General features: G+C 42.5%; 2 protein-coding genes across 3 annotated transcripts in view; one reads left to right on the top strand and one right to left on the bottom strand.

Annotated features, from left to right (window-relative positions):
* Positions 1–1,963: 1,963 nt before the first annotated feature.
* foxj1b (forkhead box J1b) overlaps positions 1,964–26,474 on the bottom strand; it is a 54,218-nt gene continuing 29,707 nt past the window's right edge. The window contains exons 3-6 of one of the 2 annotated variants that reach the window (XM_077625092.1): positions 21,066–21,142; positions 4,390–4,537; positions 3,665–4,280; positions 1,964–2,836 (exon numbers count right to left, since the gene is read on the bottom strand). In XM_077625092.1, the coding sequence (XP_077481218.1) occupies positions 2,066–2,836; positions 3,665–4,255 (1,362 nt within the window). In that variant the 5' untranslated portion in view covers positions 4,256–4,280; positions 4,390–4,537; positions 21,066–21,142 and the 3' untranslated portion in view covers positions 1,964–2,065. Of the gene's footprint in view, positions 2,837–3,664; positions 4,286–4,389; positions 4,538–21,065; positions 21,143–26,474 lie in introns of both variants that reach the window. The other variant, XM_077625093.1, reaches the window with a different exon arrangement.
* On the top strand, positions 7,514–19,084 carry ubald1a (UBA-like domain containing 1a). Its single transcript, XM_077625098.1, has 3 exons — positions 7,514–7,754; positions 8,222–8,284; positions 17,044–19,084. The coding sequence occupies exons 1-3, from the start codon at positions 7,647–7,649 to the stop codon at positions 17,350–17,352; spliced, it is 480 nt and encodes a 159-aa protein (XP_077481224.1). The 5' UTR covers positions 7,514–7,646; the 3' UTR covers positions 17,353–19,084.

Here is a 26,474-nt window from a genome sequence, read left to right on the forward strand (position 1 = left end):
GAAACTGCTCAGGGCCATTGTTGGCTTTTATTCATGCGTACACCGTGTTGTTTTGGCGCCGGTCTTTTGGTCGCCCGTTGTTTGGGTCCAGGCGACCAAAAGACCGGCAACCAAAAGACCGGCGACCAAAAGACGGCGACCAAACGACCGCACACGTCATGCGGGAATGATGAAAAATATTTATACGTTTTTACATTTAAAAAAAGGATTTCTTCCAGCCTTCCCTGATCGACCAAAAAAGAGAAAATGATTTCGATAAAAGCAATTTGACTTTCTTTCTCATTCGCAGTCAATTACCACTATTACTGAGCATAAAGTGCAGAGATTAATAGCAGTCTGGCGGCACACACATTTCACAAAATTGGAATCTAGTACTTCAAGCCATGTCATCGATCATTTTGGTTACAAGTGTTTCCTCACGTCTTTTTTTTTTTAGTTAGGTCTAACAGCTCTTTTTAACTTTCAAAATCTTTTTCTTATCGTGTCCTGTTCTGCATTGTCAAAAATACATGGATGGACTAATTAATTAATTAATTAATTAATTTGGAAACATCATTTTTTTTTTAAACTTATATCGGTTATGTGATGATAATTCCACAATGTTTTGGTCAGACTCTGTTTGGCTCTTAAGCACATTTTCTTAATGTTTTTTTAATTTGGTCATCTTGGCTAGGGCAACCCGTTGTAATTTTATTTGTACTTTTTGTCACAATGCGACATGACGGTCCTATGATGCGTGGAGCATATTTTATCAGTCAAGGACACCAGTGCGTTGTTATCTATCATTCTTTAATGGACAGCACGGATTGCATGGAGGCACGCTTGCATGTTCAAACAGCTCTTTTAAAAAAGTACAAAGGAAATCATCGAGATGAAGTCAAAAGAATCACTCACTCACTCACTCACTCACTCACTCACTCCACCACATACTAGATTCTTCATCAGGCCTTCCGCCGTTCACGTCTTAATCGTGGCATCAAAAATTCAGAGGACGACATTGAATGAAAGGAAAGACAAACATTCGGTGACCAGAATAAGAAATCAACAGAAAAAGACCAATGACTGCATATCTTTTTTTATCAAAAGAATTTGGCCATATATAATCAACAAGTGGAACTAGTTAAGATTTATGTACAACCAAAAAAAAGCCATTTTTTCTTTTTTTCTTCATTTTTTAGTTAATTTCATTGTTGCAAATGTAGTAAAGCCCCATTGACTTTCTACTAACGGGATATTGTTTCTGCCAAACCAATTCCGACGCCGTTTTTTTAAGATGAATGAATCAATCCCTCGCGATCAATAAACCTGAGATGAGTAGTGGTTTGCCATTTTCAATAGCCGAGGCAAAAAATGACAACTTTTACATATGTAAAAACATTTTGGGAGGCAATTTTTCAGGAGTGAGTCACATATCACCATGACTCAAACTACATTTCCCACAATCCCTTGCGTCTCGGTCATCCAAACACACCGAAACGACCAATTCTGCTCCAATTTCAGCACCTTCTGCCCCGCCTCTCTTTTACATGATCCACCGCTTTTCCCAAAAATATCCATTTTCACGCAGAATTTCCACCTTTTGCTAAATCAGTCACCGCCACAAATGAAGAGAAATCATAGCGTCCGTCAAAGTGCATCATGTTCCAGTGAAAACCAAGGTCGGGCAATTGTCTTTTTCCTTTTATGCCCCTTTTCGACGTAGAGTGGCAAATAAATGTTCCCGTTTCATACTGCACTGAATATATTCCTACGTATATACAAATAATTTCCCACGTGTGACATGATCTCTTCTTAAAGTATCTGCATCATTCCTTATTACACAGCATAGATATTTGAGATGTTTTCCTGCACCCATATTCCAAAAAGAAATAGAAAAAAAAAAGCCAGTCGAATGCTAACGTAGCAAAATCTTCTTATTGGCGTGTGGTCCAGCCCCAAAATGGCCGCCACGGTCCACCTCGCCCTTGTTTTTCATCACATCTTTTCCACGTCTGTTCCCTCAGGGCGAGATTTCGTCGGAGGATTAAAAAAAAGGCGGCTTTGCTCCCGCAGGGACTGGACGCCATCACAGGTAAGCGTCGACGCGTTCCCACGGTTGCATCTCCACGAAGAAGCCCTCGTAGAGGCCGAAGCTCTGATCCAGAGTGGGCGGAACGGCCCGCGCTTCCTCCTCCCAGGACAGCGCCCCCTCTGGCCGATCGTGAAACAGCGAGGACGGCTCGTCCAGACCCTGCAGCGGGTGGAGAGCGCGCGGGAGCGGCGGAAACGCCGGCGCCGCCTGGACACCGCCCGCGTCCAGGTACTGGTAGGACGGCTCCGGGAGGTGGTCCCCCGCCGCGCACCAGTGGGCCTGCGGCCGCCCCTGCGCGCCTCCGCCGCCGCCGCCGACCTCCATCTCGCAGCTCAGCGAGTTGAGCGCCGCGTTGATGTCCAGATCCTCGAAGGTGCTGCAGTTCCAGTTGAGGACGTCGTCGAAAATGGACGTCAGGTCGAAATCCCCCCGCGGCTCCTCCGCCCTGGGGGCCTCCGTGGCCAGGAGCGGGGACTCGCCGGCCTCGCCGTGACCCTTGGCGGCCGTGGGCTTCCTCTTGCCGGCCCCCGCCTGCTGAGGGCGGGCGGCCGGAGGGGCGGGGCTACCGTGGAGCAATTTCCCCGGTCTGTGAGCGCCGCCGCCGTAGCCGTTGGCCGACATCCGCCTGCGTTTGAAGATGCCGTCGACGAACATGTCGGCGTACTGAGGGTCGATCTGCCAGAAGCCGCCTTTGCCCGGTTCGTCTTTCTGTCTGGGAACCTTCTTGAAGCATTTGTTGAGGGACAAGTTGTGGCGGATGGAGTTCTGCGGGACAACAAGGGAACCTGTCAGGTAACGAACGCACCTTTCCCGGGAGGACATTTGACATCAAATTCTGGTTATTTTAGACGTAATGACGTTTGTCGGGTTATTTTAGATGCTGTTTTACATGGTAGCTTGCTGTGGTATTCTGTACTGAAACCACGTTTTTCCAAATACTCAATTACTGCCGAATGTGCTCGCTATGTTGGCTAGGTCACACGCTACTGAATTATTGGCCAATCCTTTTGAAGTGGGAGGGTGGCACCGAATCAATGTTCTTTGTCTACTGGTGATGAATTCATTCATGCTGTATGCTATGAACAGATCTAGACATCCCATCTATCTGAAGCGGGATGGTTGGCTAAGGCGTGTAGATAGCAAGTACCGATATTTGTATTGGCGAAACACTAGTAGTCTTCAGTTAAACATTTTTGCTGCTCAATCCCATGCTTCATTTGCCCTTTTTTAAAATTTAAAAGCAACCTTTCTAAATGATTCGCAGGTCAAAGAACGACTTCCAGTAGCGAAAAAAAAGGGCACGTGTGGTGTTGTTGTTTGTGTAGGGAAGCAAATGCGGCTAATGAGGCTTTCAGGGAAGCTTGGCGGCGCGCTATCAAAACATGATCAGCTGTGCTCGGCTGATATCTCTCAGGAGCCCTCATTAGCAAACACGCTCGAGTGCTTTCTCCGCCCGTCATTGATAACGCAAACGTAAATCATCAACTTGCGGCGGACGCCACAGTCGACGGCTCGCTCGCTCGTTCGTTTATCCCGGCCCCGATCATCAATAATACAAGATCCGTCCGGCCGTCCCTTCTCCGTCTCGGTTACCTGCCAGCTGGGCTCCGCGTGGCGGTAGTAGCAGAAGTTGTCGGTGATCCAGTTGTAGATGGTGGACAGAGTCACTTTGGGCTGCTTGCTGGCCCGCATGGCCATGCAAATGAGCGAGGCGTACGAGTACGGCGGTTTGACTTTGGGCTCGCTCTTGTAGTCCACCTCCGCCGGGGGGGCGGCCGAGCGGTAGGCGCCGCCCTGGCCCGGCCGCCCCGCCGCCGGCGTGCCGTCGCTGCCGGAGGTGACCGGGCTGCCCAGGCGCAGCGGCATCCCGGTGGCCGCCGTGTCCCCGGCGGGGGGGCTGGAGGGGGACTCCCCGCCCCCCCTGGGGAAGCGTTTGAAAAACAGCTGCTGATGGCAGGACGGGGGGAAGGAAGACGATGACGACGACGACGGCGACGAGGAGCGCCGGCCCTGGGCGCCTCGCTCCGGGTCGGCGTTGACGATGGAGAAATTCTGCAGCCAGTGGAGGCTGGTCAGGCTGTCGTCCTGGGGCGCCGAGTCGGGGGCCTCCCCGTCGCCCGGGTGCGCCGTCCACCATTTTTCCTTAAACTTGGTGGCGTTGTCTGGGCTGCTCAGGACCGGCATGGTGATGTTGCTGCTGCTGCTGCTGCTTTCCTACTCGCAAAAAAATAGTCAAACGGACATTGAGGATTAAAACCTGGAAGTAGCAACATCATGACAACAAAATTTTGGTCGAAAAAAAGCCCCTTTTTTCTTACCTTGGAGCGCTTCTGAAAGCGGGGGATGAAGTAGGTGCACCTGTTGCAGGCCGTCCTGCCTCTTCAAGGGCTCAAGTGGCGCATCAGCTCCGTGCGCAACAAGTGCAGGGGGCCGGGGGAGGGGGGCTTAGTTTTTTTTTTGCTCGCTCTCGATGAGAAGGGGGGGGGGGGGCGAGCGAGCGAGAGAAGAAGGAAAAAGGGAAAAACAAAAAAAGGCCAATTAGATCCTCGGTTAGCGACCTACCCACCCGGTGGATACGTGGATGCTGCGTGTCGCTTGTGCGGAGAGATGCCGAGCCGAGCGAGAAGGCGCAATAAGACGCGCGTAGTGCCGAGAGAAAGACGGCCCACCGTCTGTCTTTCCGTCCCTTTAAGTGACTGCGGGAAGCTGTGATTGGCTGGCCGGCCTCGCTCGCCCTCCTCGCCCTTGCCCTTCCTTGCTCTCCTGGCTCTCCTTCCCTCGGCCTCTTCTTTCAAATAAGTCCATTTCCATTTCATCCTGGCCGCTTTTAAAGGCGCTGAAATTTGAGACGCGCGCCACACGTCGCGCTACGAGATACTTTGAATACAATGAAAGCCCGAAACCGCCGATACAAACGGCTTTTTGGACTCGCACGGAGTTCGAAAATTGGGAGGGGGTGCTTTGGGGGGGATTATTTCCTAGTAGCAATAGTGATGGGTGGTGGCAAAGGTATTCAGGTTGCCTAACAAGTACTGTTTTATAGACCCATTGACTATTTGAGTCATTAAAAACCAACTATTATCTTCATTCTATTCGATTCGTTAGTCATTGTATTTTCAGAAATGACATTTTCATTATGCAAATAACTACAACGTTAATTTAGAAAAAGAAACCAAATTGAATAACACAAAAATACACACTGGGTATAGTATTTTACTCGTTGAATGCCAATATATTGAAATCGTCACTCTACTAATTACAGTTGTGTGGAATATCACGTTAATATTCCATTCAATTCTATTTCAACCTTGTGCGTCTATGTAAAATCCGAGGAAACACTTCCATCTAGTGGACATTAAGCTCATTACATTTATTCTATAGAGCTTTGAGACAAACAAGGCCTGATTTGTGGTCTTGATATTGAATGGGGAGAGAGACTACTACTTAAAAGGGGCATTTATTTGGAAACAATACACTTATGTATTCCCTACTTTCTCAACCTAAACATGAACACGTTTTTGGAGGGTTCGATTGCCCGAGTGGAAAACGTCTATGCATTGACACGCCAAGAATGCGCATACATGCCTGTTTATGTCAAGCCAGCTGTCGCATCCCGTCAAGGAAGCTTGATTTTAGCAGTGTTTCCGGGTTTGTTCAAGTCCTCTTTTAACAAAGGCCCGACTCGGTGAGACATGCAAATGTTTGAACAGCTGCGCTTATTGTTGCCGGGCCTCTACCAGCAAGCACCGGGAACTGAGCGGATAGTACGCAGATCAAGTCCCGTCGGACGAATGTGTCCTTAGTTTAAAACACTAGTTATAAAAAGGGCATCTTAAGTTCCTTATTTGACGTATTGAATCCAAGAGCGGGGCATTTATGCGTCAATGAATGACCATGCCATGCTAACGGTGATAGCATTAGGCTGAGAAAATATAGGCCATTTCTAATCCATGTGTTTTCGTGCATGTCATCGTTGCAAAACAACCCATTTAGTCTTCCGTGCAACTGACGTGAATTGACTTTGGAATGGGAGAAAACGGCACAAGTCGAGAAAGAACATGCCAACTCAGCAGTGGAAGTCAAGATTTAAACCCGGAAAAATCCAGCTCACTGTGCTGCCAAGTTACACAATCGCCAACAGTTCATGATCTCATTTTAGCAGTATCAAGTGGAAGCTGTATTTCTTGCATGAACATGTCCAGGCAAAACTTTACCAAAAGATCTATAGTTGTAGTGTCCATTTAAATGATGGGTGTTGTACACCTATTTAATACAGCTTGTGTGTAGGTGATAAAAGTTATGCAAGGTAGTTATTTATTGTTGTACTTACTTTTTTATATATATGAATGCCTTGTACCATTTCAGTTTGCTTTTTAATACTCGGCCAATAGCACTAAAAAAATATGGATGCTTGATTTAATGGCAAAATCAGATTATTCATTCGTCCACCAGGGGTCACCCTTTCCTACACTCTGTTTTCCTTCCCGTGTACGTATGTGCTTCCTGATAAATAATGCTCGAAATGTCAGAAGACTCGGTCGTTGTCATGTGGGTTAGGGTTTTGCCCCAAACAATCAATGAATATTTTATATACGACTATAATCCCTGAGAGTACACAGTGTGCACTTTAACAAAGCAAGTAGTATTGCGGGGATTACGTAATACTAGCGCCACTCCGTTACCGCATCCTGTTGTTCTTGTTTCACGTCGTATTACACAAATCACGCGTGATTTATTTCCCGTGCTTCATCATAACATTCGACGTCATTTCCTTCCTATCACCTGCAGTGTTACATACATTATTGGACTGTTACTGTCTTTTTCCTAACGTTTTTTTTGGAAGATTACTTTTCCATACATGTACTTTATGTGTACCTGCTGACATTTTATTAGGTAGTGATTGAGGTTGAGGCGAGTATGATTTCGGTTGGGACAGAGTATTACGCATTAATCGGTTATCCCGGAATTAACTCGGCGCAATGTAATTGGCGTCGGTGGATTTGTTTACCATATTTGGCAAGAGAGCGACGGAGCGAGCGGCGGAATTGGCCGAGAGGCTCCGTCATTCACAAAAGTCAGCCTTCCTGGAGCTTTACAAACAAAGCGAGTGCTCATGGGAGTTGTAGTCCAAAACAAAGCGTCCCCCAAATGGCTCGCGCGGCGATTTCGGAGACTAATGGCGGACGGAATTCGGTTCGGTGGACTTTTGGGAGACATACGACGCTTGGGGTTGCGATTTTGACGACTCAGCGTGAGCTGGAGAGCCCAAACGCAACGTTATGAGACGACTAAAAGACGAGCGTGATCCGGGGACGCTCCATTTCCGCCTACATTTCCCACACACCTCGCCCTCACGCCATTGGCTGGGGGCGACCGTCCATCAGGAGAGCCCCCTCCCTGCTTCCAACCGCTCCTACAGTAAATATTTGTGTTTGCCCAGCCGGCTGTAATGGTGGACGCGTGAAGGAGAGCCAGCGAGCGAGCGAAAGGGACTACGACTCGAGAGCGCGACGAGGACGAGGAAAAAAGGGTGGAAAGTCCGCTTTAAGACTCGGGACACGGACTTCCGTCGAAAATGGATGAACTTAAACATCAGGTGATGATTAATCAGTTCGTCCTGACGGCGGGTTGTGCGGCAGACCAAGCGAAGCAGCTCCTGCAAGCGGCACATTGGCAGTTCGAGGTAAGCCTCCCCCAAAAAAAGAGAAGAAAAAAAGCCATTCGGCAGGCAAACAGCCTTCGACGAGGCCACACACGCACGCGGATGCATGCGGCTCGGTCTCCGGCTGCGGCTACTGTTTGTTTGCTACGTTCGACAAGCTAACGTTAGCCGCGTGCTTCGCTCCAAAATTCAAACTTTTACAGCCGATGCTCGCTATTAATCCGTTCGCGTGAATTAAAAAAAACAAAACATAACAAACACGAAAACAAGGCATGTTTGGAACTAACTACTCCCCTTCAAATTTTTGATTGATATCAATAATGTGTGTATCTATCCCAACGATTAGCAAACGCCGGACGGACATCGAATTGGGTTTCCGCTACTCGGCCTCCGATTGCGAAACATTCCCCTGCGGTTTTCACTTCCCTGTCTGTTCAAAACAAATGCACCAAATTATAACCTGGTTTCTCTTTTGTTGCCTTTTCTAGACGGCGCTCAGTGCCTTTTTCCAAGAAACAAACATCCCATACGGCCATCATCATCATCAAATGGTGAGTAAAGAGCGTTTCAATTCCTAATGTATCCGTTAAAAATAATCCCCAAGTATTCAGTTAAATCCTAGCTAGGGTAGGATTGCACGAAGGGCGATAAGGACCCAACCGAGGAGGGAGGGGGGGTTGCTTCGTGTTACTAACAATAACAAAGCACATGTCGGCCATGTTGCGAGCTTCCACAAATACTGTAAACACAGCCAGGCAGGCACGCTAACACATAGCTTCTCAAATGAGTAAAACCAAGCAACTGTGCGTGCGTTAGTGGAAAAAAAATGGCGATGTTTTTTCTCTGAGGAAGTTTGTTTCGGTTCAGGATGGAAAATACACAGTGTGTTTCCTGGAAAAGAGGGCAGCGCCCGTGTCAATAGTCCTACTGTGCTTGTATTCCTCTCATATGCTTGCCCCCCCCCTCACATGACACATCAGCAACCTTCAGGGGGGGTCGGCACATCATGGCGGGGTAAAGCGGAAGGTGTTGTTGAAACACTATCGCTTATTAGCACTTGGGAACTTGGAAACGGGAGGCGCTTGCGACTCTGTTAGCGGAACTCAACTTCACTCGTTGAGGGCGAATACGACAAATCGAGTTTTCGTCGCGCGGGGACCATGATTCGAAAAATTGATTCGATTTCTAGCCGGTTCCAGAAGCTAGTAACGGATTCTGCCGTTCGTTCGGGGTGGGAACCTCTGAGCGATATGATTTACTAGGCCAGGAAATCCATCTACAATGCAGCTAATTAATTTGAAGAAAAAAAACAAGCAGTTTTTACCCCGTTGGCAGGAGCATATTGATAAGCTATTGAGTTACAATTTATCACCATATGGATATGTTGTCACAACCAGTAGTAGTGCCAGTAGCAACTTTTAAATAAAACCAGTTTCTGAATATCCTGTAAAAAATCTCCAAAGAGAATTCTACACTAGATATTCATTTAAGATTTATTTACGTGTGGTGGTGTTTATAGGCATGTTCTTGCGTAATCCCAAATTATTCTTTTGGTCTTAGTTGCCAGTTGTAAATCCCCGTCCCGTGCGCTTTATATTGATGTATATTAGGCTGGCTTATTGTGCCCACGACTCACAACTGTAGTGCGCCAGGGTGCCGTGTCCTTCCACTTTCATTGCTAAATCCGCCACGCTTTTTTAATTGACCTTCGCTTCTGTTTAATGCAATATGGAACGCTGACACTTAAAAAAAAAGCTTTATTTGTACGTCCCTCTCGCTAGCGGTGCGATTAACGTCCCGTGTGTTGCTATGGCAACTTTCCTTCACCTACTTAATGGCCTTTTAATATCTCCGGACGAGCTTCAACGCCTCTCGTCGGCGACGATTGCGATTCGGCCTTCCTCCGCGCACGTGCTAGCGTCCTTTGCCTTTACTTCCAGCCATTTAAGGCCAGTGGTCCGAAGACCGTAACTGACGGAGGATTTAGTTCGCCTCCTGTCATTCTTGCCAAACAAAGTGCGCGTGCGGGTGTGCTTAGGCACGCCACACCATGTGGACACTTCTTCGACGCTCGTCTCTTGATTGCGTGTTTTGTACCGGGCATATTTTGCCATCCCAGTTCTGTTCCGTGCATCGAATGCAACACATTCACACCCTCAAAAAGCAACACCCCTTCTTTCTGTTACCGTACAGACTGTGCGTAGGCATGCAGGAAATTTATACGGCGACCGATACATATTCCGATACCTGGCCTCATTGTACCGTGCGGAAAAAATACCCCCAAATAAATGTTTAAAGTAAACTGCTTAAGTCATGGCCCGCTAGAGATAAATTAGTGAGTGCGTTTTGGTCTTGGGGGAAAAAAAAATCTTTTTAGGGCAGTGCGAGTAGCTGGCAGCCATTTTGCCTCAGGAAATTGGCAGTTGGAAAGAATACAAATTGCGCAGCATCAGTACGTATCGTGTTTTCGCTATGTAAAAAGTTCCACTTTAGCCGCGCGTCGTTTTTTTGGGTGGGATGAGAAATGGTTTAGTTCCATTCTCCTAGCACAGGAGTCGGGAACATTTTTGACGAAGAGAGCCACAAACAATTCATATTTTCCAATGTTATTCCTTGTGAGCCATACTACAAATTTAAAAGTCAAAATACATACATGTAAATGAGCTCCTTTTCAATATATTTTTTGTAATTTCACCACTTTTAAAGTGAAAAAAAAAAAGAATATTTTTTTAAAGATTCTTATACTGTTGCTAATCAATGAGAGGATGCATTCCAGAAGAGTCTAATACAAAAAAAATGAAGATTAAAGCAGTTCTAGATGTAATATCTCAGTTCTGTCACCAGCGATTTCCATATTTTAGCTCACAGGTTAGCAAAGAGCCAGATGCACCCCATCAAAAGAGCCACATGTGGCTCCCGAGCCATAGGTTCCCTACCCCTGTCCTAGCATCTCCATAGGCGTTTTGGGATGGAAAACAATTGTTCTTCCTCGAGCTCTCGCAGCGAAATCACAGTTTCCATGACTTGTTCTCCTTGTGCGGCCCCCAACCGACATAGTCATCTTTATGTAAGCAGAAATAAGGAAGTGGTCCAGCTGGATGAGTTCCACAGCTGCCCGGGAACACGTGACCCCCCGTCGTCATGTGACTCGGCCGGGAAACAGACACGGTGACAAAGCCTGCTTTAATCCCGCCGCAGTAGTGCCTCGTTTTTTTCTTCTTTTTTTAAATGTGGCAAGGGCCTCATGTGGCTTCCTGCGAACAGATCCCAACTACGCCTTTTGAAAAAAAAAATGAGGCTGCTATGTAAGCAAAAAGGACCACCAAAAATCAGGCATAGCACCATCATGCTTTCCATAATCACCATTATTGTCTTTCCTCTTTAATTATTTGCGTTTTTGTGCATATCTGATGGCAAACCTGACCATATGAAAATAGTAAATAAGTCAACCTCTCCAATTAGACGGCACTTGCTTCTTTCCATACGTAAAGGTACAACTCGCGTCCGTATTCCGTGATAATGTCAAAAAGAAACTTTTCATTGTCCGGTAATTGCTGGTTATCACGCACCAGGTCAATCTCGCTCGTTTTATTTTTTTAGTAAGGTCAACGTGCCGTAGCCGTGCTCTCGCTTTCAAGTTTTGTGTTTTGACTTTACTGCCAAAAATGTGTCCTTGGTGCGTGTTGTTAGGGTGTGCCAATTTCAATTCCTCTTTTTCAAAACGAGGAGGCTAGAAAAAGACTTGCTGATACAGGCTAGTATGTCATTCATTAATCAGGATGGGGGGTGCACACAGGCTCTGGTTTCTGTCGTCACCAAGTGGACTGCTATTGGAAATTCTTCTTCTTCTTCCTAAGGCCCGCTTTGTCTGCATTATTGCTAGAGCGTAGCGCCAAGGTCAAATTTAACCAGAGCCGCAGAGGATAATCAATAATGAGCGCGTAATAGTGCGAGACGGCGTTCTACGTGCCAGCGTTTGGCCACACCTGAAGGTGTTTGCTAGAAACGGCTTGTTCTGTCACGTTGCCGTGTACATTTCCAGGGAGCGCCACTTCACAAAACCAAACCCACTTGGCACCCATGCTTATAAATGGCAAAATATTAGTGGAAATATGGGCTTTCTGGACTCCTTCTCGTCGCTTAAAACCAAGCATTTCTTCGGGCACTTTTCTTGCCGCCCCGCGGACCCGTCTCCTTGGGTCGGGGTGACGTAGCCAACTCGTCGGCTGACATTTCAACACAGCCTAGCTCAGATCTAATCTTCCTATTCCTGTATCGCAGCCTCACTAGCTTATTAGTTCATCCTTTTCCTGCTTACCTGGGTCACGGTAGTAACCTTTAGCCGCCTTTCTCATCCTAGTATAATTATTCTGTGCTTTCGACTTAGCAAAACACACACAAAAAAAAACACGAGGCCCGTCGGTTCGGATTCTGACAAATAGTGATCCTATTGGCTACGTGAACCTTAACGTCTTTGCCGTTGCTCTCACTGAAGTTGACCTTTGCCCCAGTTTCCCCAAGATGATTTTTCTCCCGATGATTGAGTCACAATGTTTATCGTTAGCGTGTCTGCCGGTGCTAGAGTAGAATGCAGCAATTCCCATTGCCACTTTTCCTCCCATTTGCGGACTTGTCGTGCCTTTCCGTCTTCCTCTTGTTTTTTTTTCCACTGTACATGTCATAAGTATAAATAAGTAAGTAACAAGGGTCGACTGGCTAATGATCAACGGCGTAATCCAATGTCTGGGTGAGAGGGCTTTCAGAAGCTTGAAGGAGTGAAAGGTCAGTGTTGACCACGTTAGGGCAATGATTGTGAGGAGTTTTACCATGACATTAGTCTTGCTGGAAATTGCAAATGGAACAAAAATGTCAGACTAGGGATTATTATGAAATGGCGTCTTGTCTGTCTGCTTTCGCTAAGGGCTTTAGGAACAAGATTTACAGTTGAGATGACAAAATAGGTTAGAAAAAATGTGTGGAATGACCGAACTCCACACTTGTCCCGTTCAGCCTGGCGCTCACTCGTAGTATTTCTCAAGAATGCGTTTAGCGGGGCTAGAAATGACCAAATCCCTTCTCATGCACCCAAATACACGCAAAGGGCAAAGCCCGGTCGGTCGGTCCCGTCCCGTCGCCAACACGAGAGCTGCCGTCGTTCCCCTCAACTTATCCGCTGGCTGTGTTTTCAACACAAACTCTAATGGCTTTTCCATTAACCCCGGCCACGCGTCAACGCAATTGGCTAGACTGCTCCAAGCTCACATACAACAATCCCGTTTTCGCTTAGACGTCAATATCGCCAGCCATAGAACAATCAAGCCAACGAAGGATCTTGACCCATTTCCCATTCACTTGTAGTTTCCGTTTATGGCAGGCCGGCAGTAAACATTCTTTCCAAGGTCAACTCTCTCATCTACAAAACATCAGGTCAATTGACATCATAAAAAAAAAAATCAAGTCCCACGCCCGTAAACATAGTATTAGCGAGCAAATAGTAGCTAAAAACACCACTCGATGCGCTCCAAAGTTGCGATGACCTAGCTTCCGTGTTTATTATTTATGATCTCTTTTCTCTTTAACCGTAGCGCTCATGCTCACGCGGGGTGCTGGGGGCCATCCCAGCCAACTATGGGCGGGGGGGGGCACCCTGAATGGGCAGCGAGCCAATCGCAGGGCACGAGGATTCACACTCATAACTTAGTGGCCATTTATTTTCCTAACCATGGTAATTAAAGTGCGTCACTGTACTGCAGTGTGATCAAATGTCTGTTTGGCAGCTAAAAATAGTTCTGGGCTCTCTCTCTCTCTTTTTCGCTCTCTCTTCGGGTTCATGGCGCTATATTGTATTTGCTTACGTCCCAGTGACAATAGATGAACTTAGTAAATGATTGTCTCTATACAAGCGTACAAAACTCTGGCCCAATTGCTCTTATCGCGCCGCAATGTAAATCTATACGTTGACTTATTTCCGCGCGGCGGCATGGCTTTGTCAGTGGGCTTCCTTTCTCTCTGTTGACGGGACACATTCTGGCACTCAAGTGACCTTTACGGTACAAATAAAGCATTGTTTTAGCACTGCGGAGGGAAAATATTTGGACTTTTCTCACCCTCGGCCACAGGGCCACTCCCGTATGGGCAATTGTTAGCATTACAAAAACAAAAACAAAAGCCGTAGTAAACATTGTTTTTAGGTATACTAGCGCGGGTGAATATGGGCCGGCCGTAAAAAAAACATCATATTAAACATTAACTCCCTTGCCGTGCACGCTTGAATGGCGGCCTCAATCTTTTTTTGTTCGCACAACGAGCTCTTTCGTTGCCATTGACGGCGCTAGGCGTTCAATGTGGCTAGCAAAATCAGACGTGTTGTTAAGATATTGTTATTGTCGCGAGCTGAGATGCAAAATTCATCCAGTAGTCCTCGAAAAAGGCAGTTTGTCAAAAAAAAGCCACCATCAGGCCCATGGACAATGCTATTAATTAATGTATATATATGACTGGGTATCAAATATTAGCGACATTAGCTTTGCATACTTGAACCCAGGGTTGCTATGTTTGGACTCAACCTTTCAAGAGTTATATAGTTGATTCGTTATCTGAAATAATTCCTTATGTTTGTATATATAGAAACTTCATTAATCAAATACTGTACTTTCCTCATATTTGAATGTCAATCCCAAGGCAACCTACATTTGTTTTCCGCTCCAGAGTTGGAAAGAGTGTTATAGAGAAGGCAAATCTGCAGTGGCCCCGCCCATCCAGCCCCCGAACATGTGTTTATGGATGAGTCAGTCTCGGCGGACAACCCGAGAGGCCAGGTGTCCCATTTTTTCCCCCCATTCAAGGACACGGAAGGCCGAATCCCGGCCCCCGCGCTGTTGACACATTTGACCTTGACCGTAAGATGGACAAACCCAAATATTGGCCGCTATAGGTCACGGGTGCAGTCCGTCGCCGCGCTGCGGCAAAGACGTGACCCGGCGTTTCCTGTCCCGAGTGGACGTGCTCACCTTACCGCGGTGAGGTAAAAAAAAAAGAACATTTGTTCTTGCTCTGGCAGAGACACCCTCCCACAAATGACCCCGAAATGGCCCACTCAGGGTGATTTAGCTCCAATTTGATTCTTGAAATAGGATATTCAAAAAAGGGAGTGACAACATTTTCAGGGGGTAAAAACTGCACCTATATGGCCCAGAAATGTTTCGGTTTATTCCATCACAAGATTGTAATGTGGATGACATTGAAGCTAGCTAGCTAGTTAGCATGTTTCAGGTTGAGGCATATTGCTTTCCAGCCCGTCCTGTTTTTCAACATCTTGAAGCCACCAAGGAGGCCGTTTGCGGTACTTTGGTGGTAATGATACACAAATAGCAAGGGCGTGGCTTCATGTTTCTTAACAATAGAGGAGCTGTTTCATTGACTTTCTCCAGCTTTTATGTGAGAACGAGTTGTATGGGAAAGCGAGCAGTGAGATCTTTTAATATGATTAACAAACGGGCTGGACTTAACAACTCCAACGCAACCCGGATAATAGCGCTCTTCCTTGTATATCCACGACGCCACCTTGCCTAACACACCGACTGCTGCGGTTTGATCATCTTTAGCACATGACGGGCTAAAGTGTGATTTCATTCCGCTTTCGTAGCAGGTCGGACAAGTTGTCTTCCTTCCCATATTTTAGCTTAATGGGCCAATGTCATTTTAATTTTGTACAACAGGAAGTTAAAGAAGCCAAAAAAATTCAGCGTCTTTTTGTCTTTTCGTATGTTCAAAAAGTAGCCTTGAGCTGCAGCTCCAGGTTTAGATAGGAAACAAATGTCCTTAAATTGGCTTCCTTTTTGACGGATTTGTTCGTTTGATCCGCCACCACTTGACGATCTTGTTTACCTCTTATGTGTAGATGGAAAGCCTCCTCGCTAGGCGTGACGCCACCTTTTTACCCCCGCTGGAATACTGCCGCTTGTTGTTTTCTGGGAATGAAATGCCGTGTGTGTGTGAGTGTGTGTTTGTTTTGCGTGCGTAGGAGGAAGAAGGCTTTGGGAAGGCACAAAACGGGTAGCCTTAAAGTAACTTTGAATGCATGCGTGGGAGGGTGTGCTTTTTGACGGTTGCCTAAGATGGCTGGCACCGGCGTTCTTCGTGTTTGTTTTGGTGCTCGGAATGCACTCTCGTGAGTTTGGATCGTCGGTGTCGTTTTTGCAAATGCTTGGCGTTCGTATTGTGTGATGAAATGTCGAAGTGCTTAAGCAGATTGTGCATAAAAGGGAGAAAAAAACTTGATGAGATTAGGTTATCCTATTTAGTGTATAGAAAGGATCAAAGCATATTATGTGGATTTAAAATTACCTGCGTCTTTAAACTTTTTTTATATTGTTGGTGTTGACCATTGAATACCAGCTTTAACCTAGCAGCTTTTTCCAAAATGGCATGTATTTTAGGTGTGGTGTTATTTTTGTTGTGTTTAGCTTCACAATCTACCTTGTGAAATAGCATTAGCCTAGGACAAGGGTGTCAGACTCGGGTTGGTTCGCAGGCCACGTTAACGTCAACTCCATTTCATGTGGGCCGGACCATTTTAGATATAATATTTTGATTTTTTTTATTAATGGATTAAAAGCCCTGAATAGTTATTTTGTTTATAGATCTAAAACAATGTTTATTTTAGCTTTTTTTTAAATATATTTTTAGATTTTACAAAATTATTTTTGAACTAAAAACACAGAAAAAAATGGATTAAAAATTACAATTATTGATTAAAAAAGGGGAAAATCAGGAAATTTAATATACATCTATACTCTTCATTTTAATTTGACCGTAAAACAGAAAGTCGGCACTCATCATTTACTTTCCCGGGCCACACTAAATGATGCGGCGGGCCAGATTTGGCCCCCGGGCCGCCACTTTGACACGTGGCCTAGGAGCTTTTTTCAAAATGGTGTTTTTTTATACCTGGTGTCATTTTCATTGTGTTTAGGAATAGCATTAGCTTAGCAGCTTTTTCCAAACTGGTGTGTATTTCAGCCATGGTGTCTTTTTTAATTGTGTTTAGCATTAGCCTAGCAGCTTTTTCCAAAATGGCATGCATTTTAGATGTGGTGTCATTTTCATTGTGTTTAGGAATAGCATTAGCTTAGCAGCTTTTTCCAAACTGGTGAGTATTTTAGACATGGTGTCATTTTCATTGTGTTTAGCTTCACAAGCTAGCTTGTTTGCGAACGAGTCAGGAAGGACAGACTTGATGGGAAAATGTGAAAAGCTACTTTTTATTAAAGTACCAAGCCTGATGTATCCTTTTTTTCTCGTCCCTCAGATGTGCACGCCGGCCAACACGCCAGCGACGCCCCCCAACTTCCCCGACGCCCTGACCATGTTCTCCCGGCTCAAGGCGTCCGAGAGCTTCAACGGCGGCAGCCCGGCGGCGGCGGCGTCCGCGGCCACCTCGCCGCCGCCACCCCCTCAAGTCGGCGGCTGGGGACTGGCGGCCAACGTGGCGCCGCCATCGCAGGGACTCTGGACTCCGGCCCCCGCGCCGCCCTGTCCCACCTGGCCCGCCAGCGTGCCCGCCCCTCACGCCGGCGCCGAGCAGAAGGCCAGCGTCGCCATGGAGGCCGAGAGATGACTCGGGCGGGGGGGCGCTTTTGCCCCTTCGTCTCCCTCCTCCTCCTCCTCCTCCCCCCTCCGAGATGGAAGGCGGAAATGACACGGACGGACGGACGGAATCGACACGAAGCCAAGCGAGGAAGAACTTTGGGCGGACTTTAACGAGAAGCGGAGAAAAACCAATGCAAATACAAAAGTGGAAAAAGTGCAAGAAACAAGAGTAATAAGAGAGGACGCGAAATGGACTTTTTATTTTTATTTTATTCCCGACCCCGACGTCAACGGCAAGAAATATTTGGAAAAACGTCAAGCCCAAGGATTCGGTGACGTCGGAGGACACTCAAGGCAGCAAGTAACTTTTCTAGTTGTTTTCTTTTATTGTCATCGTGGTTGGTGCGAAGCCCCGCCCCCGTCGTGTTTCTGCACGACTGCAGAAGAACCTGCCACGGACGGACAGATGCAGTGTTTTGAAATGACTGGACCCCTAAGCAGAAATTTATATATGAAATCTGAGGGGGGGTTGCTTCTTACCTCACCTGGTGGTCACCTGATTAATTTTATTTTTTTTAGCCAATCAGGGATTCTTTTTAAAGCAACTGTTTGAGCTGATGACACAGAATGTGTTCTTCAGATGTTTCTTCTTTTTTTTTGCTTTCCGAAAACACAGTAAGTCGACTCAACCAACGGCTGTCGCTGGGCGTCCAATCCATTTGAACCACCGATTAAGTTGGCTTTCTTGGACTCGGGGCGGCCATGTTGGTAGGGGCAAACTTCCCTCTAGTGTCCATGCACTGTCATTGAAATGGAGTCCTAACTAACTTTTTTTCTCCAGGAAAAAAACAAACATTTGACCAACGTTCAAATGGATTGGACAAACATGTCACAGCAGCCACACGGTTGGACGTCTATCGCCGTCAATAGCAGCCAATTCTATTATTTTTAATGATGCTAGTTTTAATATCCGCTAGGAACTTGTCGGGAGCCGCGACTACTCCATTTTTTTTTTTAACTCTTTGTAAACATTTTGCATGACTTGTCAATACCACTTTTTCTAGTCAAATTTACACAGGGTTTCCCAATCGAATCATGACATCTAATTTGTGGGATCATTTCAGAATGGAGGTAAATTCAAGAGAAATAAGGATTTTAATCAAAAAGTTTAATGACTGAGATTGAAGTTGGAATTCTGAAACACAAAGACATCATGATATGTAACAATTTGTGTAGTACAGGATGTTTCAAAATGTTTGACCCCAAAGCAGGCCAATCATTCTGACAATTTAAGTTAGAAAGACTTAAGTGTTTGTGTGTAACATTTGCCATTTCTATCTTTTCAGGTGAAGAAGCTCAGTCACCGAAGACAGTGCAACGGGCCACCATGAGGACTTGGCAGCAACAATTTCAAGAAAAGGTCTGGAATGTGGATTTCCACACTTGCTACGCTAACACTCATCCGAGCACGACACCGGTAAGCTTCACGGACCTGCTTCACTATCTCTGCTGTCTCAAAGTGATTGGCCTACGAAATGGGGTCACACAATTTGGAACACCCTGTATTTGTGGGCCAAACACTATGAAAAATTTGTGCTAATCAGGTAAAAGTTTGCTTTTGCTAAAATTATAGGTGCAACTGAAGACATCAGATCTCATGTCCGAGTTGGCCTTATGACATGCTACCTTGAAAATCTCTTGGAAGCTAAGCAGGGTCAGGCCTGGTTAGTACTTGGATGGGAGACCGACCAATCGCCTGGCAATAGCTTCTTTAATTTATACTCCAAGGGTGAGTAGCACAAGTATTTGAGTATTCACTAAGTGTCTAGGAAGCAGTGGTATCTCTTCTATGCCCAATTTCTATTGGGGACCCGTGGCCTAAGTAGTTAATGCATTACCCTTGCTACTGGATACCTCTGGCCGCGTGGGTTCAAATCCCACTGCTGCAATTGGCTGGCCAAGATTTTGGACAGCTACCATCTTGGTGTGTCTCACCAAGACACACCAATATTGTCTTGGTGGTCTTGGTGGGGGGAGACACACCAAGATGGTAGCTGTCCAAAATCTTGGCCAGCCGATTGCAGCGGTTGGATTTGAACCCACGCGGCCAGAGGTATCCAGTAGCAAGGGTAATGCATTTACTACTTAGGCCACAGGCCCCCAATAGAAACTGTGTATATAAGAGATCCCACTGCTTCTTAGAGGCGAAGTGAGCACTCGAATACTTGTGCTACTCACCCTTGGAGTATAAATTACGGCAGCTGGTAGTATTGCCAGGCGTTGGGGTGGGTCTCCCATCCAAGTACTAACCAGGCCCGACCCAACCTGCTTAGAATCCAAGATCAGACATGTTAGTATGCCATAAGCTCAACTAAGACATGAGATCATGTCTTGCACTTATAATTTTAGCAAAAGCAATCTTTGACCTGTTTAGTGCAGGATTTTCATTGGGTTTGGCCCACATTTACAGCGTGTTTCAAAATGTTTGAGCCCATTTCGTAGGCCAATCATTTTGAGACAGTGGAGCAGGATGGTGAAGCTTTCTTGCGTCGTCCTCCGAAGAGCGTTAGAAGAGTAGAGCAAGTGTGGAAAGACACATTCTAGCCCTTTTCTTGAAATGTTTGGTGCCAATTAAGTCCTAATTGGTTGTGTCGTTGGTGCCTTGCTTGCAAAATTGGTGAAGTAGGCGCGTTGCACTGTCTTGGGTGACGGCATTTGTTAACCTGAAAAGATAGAAATGCCAAACGTTACACACAAAAACTTGAAACGTTTCGTCACAAGCTGTAAAAATCGGAGGTCGTTCCAATAAAAATTGTCAAAATGATGGGCCTACCAAATGGGGTCAAAGGTTTTGGAACACCCCGTCTATAAAAGCCGGTGTAATGTGTAAATGACTACTCTTGTAACAGGACTTTTCTATTTATGCCCTTTTCCTTTTGTAATAAAACGTCATTCTTATGCGACCCGGCGAATACTTGTAAAAAAGGAACGGTTCATCTCGTCATCTTTGTTGATACGACTACTCTCCAAGAAAATGCAATTTTGTAAACTGCCACTTCATTATTTTGTTTTTTTTTCCTTCTAGATATTATCCACAGATGTTTACCTTTTTTTTCGCGTGGCCCGATTGGATCGTTTCTTAATAGCATTTGGGAAACACGCTAGCGACTTAAGCTAGGCTTTGCCTGACATTTACTACAGGCGAAAGCGGTGACCGGTCCTCCTATTTGCCGAGGTTGGGCAGCTCGGGAGCTAACTCCGGAAATAGTCATTATTACACGCGGGGCCCGATTTTAATTTAGCTTTTTTTTAAACTTGCGATGTGATCAAGACGGTGGTGAGTGGTTTTGTTCAATAAGACGAGGGAAAATCATGATAAAAAATCCTAATCACTTCCCTGTGTATCATTTTGATTGACATTTCCCACCGCTACCTACTTTTTGGGGGGTTTAAATCGGGGTCGGCCCTTTCGGAAATGGTTTCTCCTGTACGTCACCCCCTGTATGAGAGCATTCCCACAATATTTGTGGACTACCTGATAATTAACTTATCATTTTTGTGAACCTAAATAAATATTGTTTGTCAACCTTTGGATTCCCTTTTTCTAATCCATTTCGTTCACTCGGGGGGGCAGAGAAGCATTAAATTGGACTTTAATTCTTGTGTTTTTTTACAGTGTTAAACTAATGTGGGAAAATGAAAAGGTGACCCCGTCCGTGCTAATCCGTAATCGGGATTTACCGGCAAGCAGAGCGACGTTGGAGCTTCAAAGACGCCAAGCCTCGATAGAATGGTGATGGTTGACTTTTGAAACTGAGCTGAGGAGGAAAACATCTTTTTTAGTCCATGAATTAATAACAAAAACGACAAAGTATAGTAAGGGTTTTTTCTTAAAAGACGACATAGTATAGTAAGGATTTTTTCCCTTTAAAAAATGACATAGTATAATAAGGCTTTTTTTTTCCCTCGCAAAAAACGACTTAGTATAATAAGGCTTTTTTTCCTAAAAAAAAAACGGCATAGTATAGTAAGGCTATTTTTCTTAAAAAACGACATAGTATAGTAAAGCTTTTTTTCCCTAAAAAACGACATTGTATAGTAAGGCTTTTTTTTCCTAAAAAAACGACATAGTATAGTAAGTCTTTTTTTTCTTAAAAAAACGACATAGTATAGTAAGGCTTTTGTTCTTAAAAAACGACATAGTATACTAAGGCTTTTTTTTCTTAAAAAACGACATAGTATAGTAAGGCTTTTTTTCCCTAAAAAACGACATAGTATAGTAAGGCTTTTTTTCCTAAAAAACGACATAGTATAGTAAGGCTTTTTTTCTTAAAAAACGACAGTATAGTAAGGCTTTTTCCCCCTAAAAAACGACATAGTATAGTAAGGCTTTTTCCCCCTAAAAATGACATAGTATAGTAAGGCTGTTTTTCTTAAAAAACGACATAGTATAGTAAGGCTTTTTCCCCCTAAAAATGACATAGTATAGTAAGGCTGTTTTTCTTAAAAAACGACATAGTATAGTAAGGCTTTTTTCCCTAAAAAACGACATAGTATAGTAAGGCTTTTTTTTCTTAAAAAACTACAAAGTATAGTAAGGCTTTCCCCCCCTAAAAACGACATAGTATAGTAAGGCTTTTTTTCCCTAAAAACGACATAGTATAGTAAGGCTTTTTTCCCCTAATAAAACGACATAGTATAGTAAGGCTTTTTTTCCTAAAAAACGACATAGTATAGTAAGGCTGTTTTTCTTAAAAAACGACATAGTATAGTAAGGCTTTTTTCCCTAAAAAACGACATAGTATAGTAAGGCTTTTTTTTCTTAAAAAACTACAAAGTATAGTAAGGCTTTTCCCCCCTAAAAATGACATAGTATAGTAAGGCTGTTTTTCTTAAAAAACGACGTAGTATAGTAAGGGTGTTTTTTCTTAAAAAACGACATAGTATAGTAAGGCTTTTTTTTCCTAAAAAAACGACATAGTATAGTAAGGCTTTTTTTCCCTAAAAACGACATAGTATAGTAAGGCTTTTTTCCCCTAAAAAAAACGACATAGTATAGTAAGGCTTTTTTTCCTAAAAAACGACATAGTATAGTAAGGCTGTTTTTCTTAAAAAACGACATAGTATAGTAAGGCTGTTTTTCTTAAAAAACGACATAGTATAGTAAGGCTTTTTTTCCCCTAAAAAACGACATAGTATAGTAAGGCTTTTTTCTTCTTAAAAAACGACATAGTATAGTAAGGCTTTTTTTCTTAAAAAACGACATAGTATAGTAAGGCTTTTTTTTCTTAAAAAACGACATAGTATAGTAAGGCTTTTTTCCCCTAAAAAACAACATAGTATAGTAAGGCTTTTTCCCCCTAAAAATGACATAGTATAGTAAGGCAGTTTTTCTTAAAAAACGACATAGTATAGTAAGGCTGTTTTTCTTAAAAAACGACATAGTATAGTAAGGCTGTTTTTCTTAAAAAAACGACATAGTATAGTAAGGCTGTTTTTCGCTAAAAAAACGACATAGTATAGTAAGGCTTTTTTTCTTAAAAAACGACATAGTATAGTAAGGCTTTTTTTCTTAAAAAACGACATAGTATAGTAAGGCTGTTTTTCTTAAAAAAACGACATAGTATAGTAAGGCTTTTTTTCCCCTAAAAAACGACATAGTATAGTAAGGCTTTTTTTTCTTAAAAAACGACATAGTATAGTAAGGCTTTTTTTCTTAAAAAAAGACATAGTATAGTAAGGCTTTTTTTTCTTAAAAAACGACATAGTAAAGTAAGGCTTTTTTCCCCTAAAAAACAACATAGTATAGTAAGGCTTTTTCCCCCTAAAAATGACATAGTATAGTAAGGCAGTTTTTCTTAAAAACGACATAGTATAGTAAGGCTGTTTTTCTTAAAAAACGACATAGTATAGTAAGGCTGTTTTTCTTAAAAAAACGACATAGTATAGTAAGGCTGTTTTTCTTAAAAAAACGACATAGTATAGTAAGGCTTTTTCCCCCTAAAAATGACATAGTATAGTAAGGCTGTTTGTCTTAAAAAACGACATAGTATAGTAAGGCTTTTTCCCCCTAAAAATGACATAGTATAGTAAGGCTGTTTTTCTTAAAAAACGACGTAGTATAGTAAGGGTGTTTTTTCTTAAAAAACGACGTAGTATAGTAAGGGTGTTTTTTCTTAAAAAACGACATAGTATAGTAAGGCTTTTTTTTCCTAAAAAAACGACATAGTATAGTAAGGCTTTTTTTCCCTAAAAACGACATAGTATAGTAAGGCTTTTTCCCCCTAATAAAACGACATAGTATAGTAAGGCTTTTTTTCCTAAAAAACGACATAGTATAGTAAGGCTTTTTTTCTTAAAAAACGACATAGTATAGTAAGGCTGTTTTTCTTAAAAAACGACATAGTATAGTAAGGCTTTTTTTCCCCTAAAAAACGACATAGTATAGTAAGGCTTTTTTCTTCTTAAAAAACGACAGTATAGTAAGGCTTTTTTTCTTAAAAAACGACATAGTATAGTAAGGCTTTTTTTTCTTAAAAAACGACATAGTATAGTAAGGCTTTTTCCCCCTAAAAAACAACATAGTATAGTAAGGCTTTTCCCCCCTAAAAATGACATAGTATAGTAAGGCAGTTTTTCTTAAAAAACGACATAGTATAGTAAGGCTGTTTTTCTTAAAAAAACGACATAGTATAGTAAGGCTGTTTTTCGCTAAAAAAAACGACATAGTATAGTAAGGCTTTTTTTCTTAAAAAACGACATAGTATAGTAAGGCTTTTTTTCTTAAAAAACGACATAGTATAGTAAGGCTGTTTTTCTTAAAAAACGACATAGTATAGTAAGGCTTTTTTTCCCCTAAAAAACGACATAGTATAGTAAGGCTTTTTTCTTCTTAAAAAACGACAGTATAGTAAGGCTTTTTTTCTTAAAAAACGACATAGTATAGTAAGGCTTTTTTTTCTTAAAAAACGACATAGTATAGTAAGGCTTTTTCCCCCTAAAAAACAACATAGTATAGTAAGGCTTTTTCCCCCTAAAAATGACATAGTATAGTAAGGCAGTTTTTCTTAAAAAACGACATAGTATAGTAAGGCTGTTTTTCTTAAAAAACGACATAGTATAGTAAGGCTGTTTTTCTTAAAAAAACGACATAGTATAGTAAGGCTGTTTTTCGCTAAAAAAAACGACATAGTATAGTAAGGCTTTTTTTCTTAAAAAACGACATAGTATAGTAAGGCTGTTTTTCTTAAAAAACGACATAGTATAGTAAGGCTGTTTTTCTTAAAAAAACGACATAGTATAGTAAGGCTTTTTTTAAACTAAAAAACAACATAGTATAGTAAGGCTTTTTCCCCCTAAAAATGACATAGTATAGTAAGGCTTTTTTTTCCTAAAAAAACGACATAGTATAGTAAGGCTTTTTTTCCCCTAAAAAAACGACATAGTATAGTAAGGCTTTTTTTCCCCTAAAAAATGACATAGTATAGTAAGGCTTTTTTTCCTAAAAAACGACATAGTATAGTAAGGCTTTTTTTCTTAAAAAACGACATAGTATAGTAAGGCTTTTTTTTCTTAAAAAACGACATAGTATAGTAAGGCTTTTTTTCTTAAAAAACGACATAGTATAGTAAGGCTTTTTTTTCTTAAAAAACGACATAGTATAGTAAGGCTTTTTTCCCCTAAAAAACAACATAGTATAGTAAGGCTTTTTTTTCTTAAAAAACGACATAGTATAGTAAGGCTTTTTTCCCCTAAAAAACAACATAGTATAGTAAGGCTTTTTTTTCTTAAAAAACTACAAAGTATAGTAAGGCTTTTCCCCCCTAAAAATGACATAGTATAGTAAGGCTGTTTTTCTTAAAAAACGACGTAGTATAGTAAGGGTGTTTTTTCTTAAAAAACGACGTAGTATAGTAAGGGTGTTTTTTCTTAAAAAACGACATAGTATAGTAAGGCTTTTTTTTCCTAAAAAAACGACATAGTATAGTAAGGCTTTTTTTCCCTAAAAACGACATAGTATAGTAAGGCTTTTTTCCCCTAATAAAACGACATAGTATAGTAAGGCTTTTTTTCCTAAAAAACGACATAGTATAGTAAGGCTTTTTTTCTTAAAAAACGACATAGTATAGTAAGGCTGTTTTTCTTAAAAAACGACATAGTATAGTAAGGCTTTTTTCCCTAAAAAACGACATAGTATAGTAAGGCTTTTTTTCTTAAAAAACTACAAAGTATAGTAAGGCTTTTCCCCCCTAAAAATGACATAGTATAGTAAGGCTGTTTTTCTTAAAAAACGGCGTAGTATAGTAAGGGTGTTTTTTCTTAAAAAACGACATAGTATAGTAAGGCTTTTTTTTCCTAAAAAAACGACATAGTATAGTAAGGCTTTTTTTCCCCTAAAAACGACATAGTATAGTAAGGCTTTTTTTCCTAAAAAACGACATAGTATAGTAAGGCTTTTTTTCTTAAAAAACGACATAGTATAGTAAGGCTGTTTTTCTTAAAAAACGACATAGTATAGTAAGGCTTTTTTTCCCCTAAAAAACGACATAGTATAGTAAGGCTTTTCTTCTTAAAAAACGACATAGTATAGTAAGGCTTTTTTTCTTAAAAAAACGACATAGTATAGTAAGGCTTTTTTTTCTTAAAAAACGACAGTATAGTAAGGCTTTTTCCCCCTAAAAAACAACATAGTATAGTAAGGCTTTTTCCCCCTAAAAATGACATAGTATAGTAAGGCAGTTTTTCTTAAAAAACGACATAGTATAGTAAGGCTGTTTTTCTTAAAAAACGACATAGTATAGTAAGGCTGTTTTTCTTAAAAAAACGACATAGTATAGTAAGGCTGTTTTTCGCTAAAAAAAACGACATAGTATAGTAAGGCTTTTTTTCTTAAAAAACGACATAGTATAGTAAGGCTTTTTTTCTTAAAAAACGACATAGTATAGTAAGGCTGTTTTTCTTAAAAAACGACATAGTATAGTAAGGCTGTTTTTCTTAAAAAACGACATAGTATAGTAAGGCTTTTTTTTCTTAAAAAACGACATAGTATAGTAAGGCTTTTTTTTCTTAAAAAACGACATAGTATAGTAAGGCTTTTTTCCCCTAAAAAACAACATAGTATAGTAAGGCTTTTTCCCCCTAAAAATGACA

Source organism: Stigmatopora argus, chromosome 18 (genome assembly GCF_051989625.1).
Source record: "Stigmatopora argus isolate UIUO_Sarg chromosome 18, RoL_Sarg_1.0, whole genome shotgun sequence".
NCBI classification, from domain to species: Eukaryota; Metazoa; Chordata; class Actinopteri; order Syngnathiformes; family Syngnathidae; genus Stigmatopora; species Stigmatopora argus.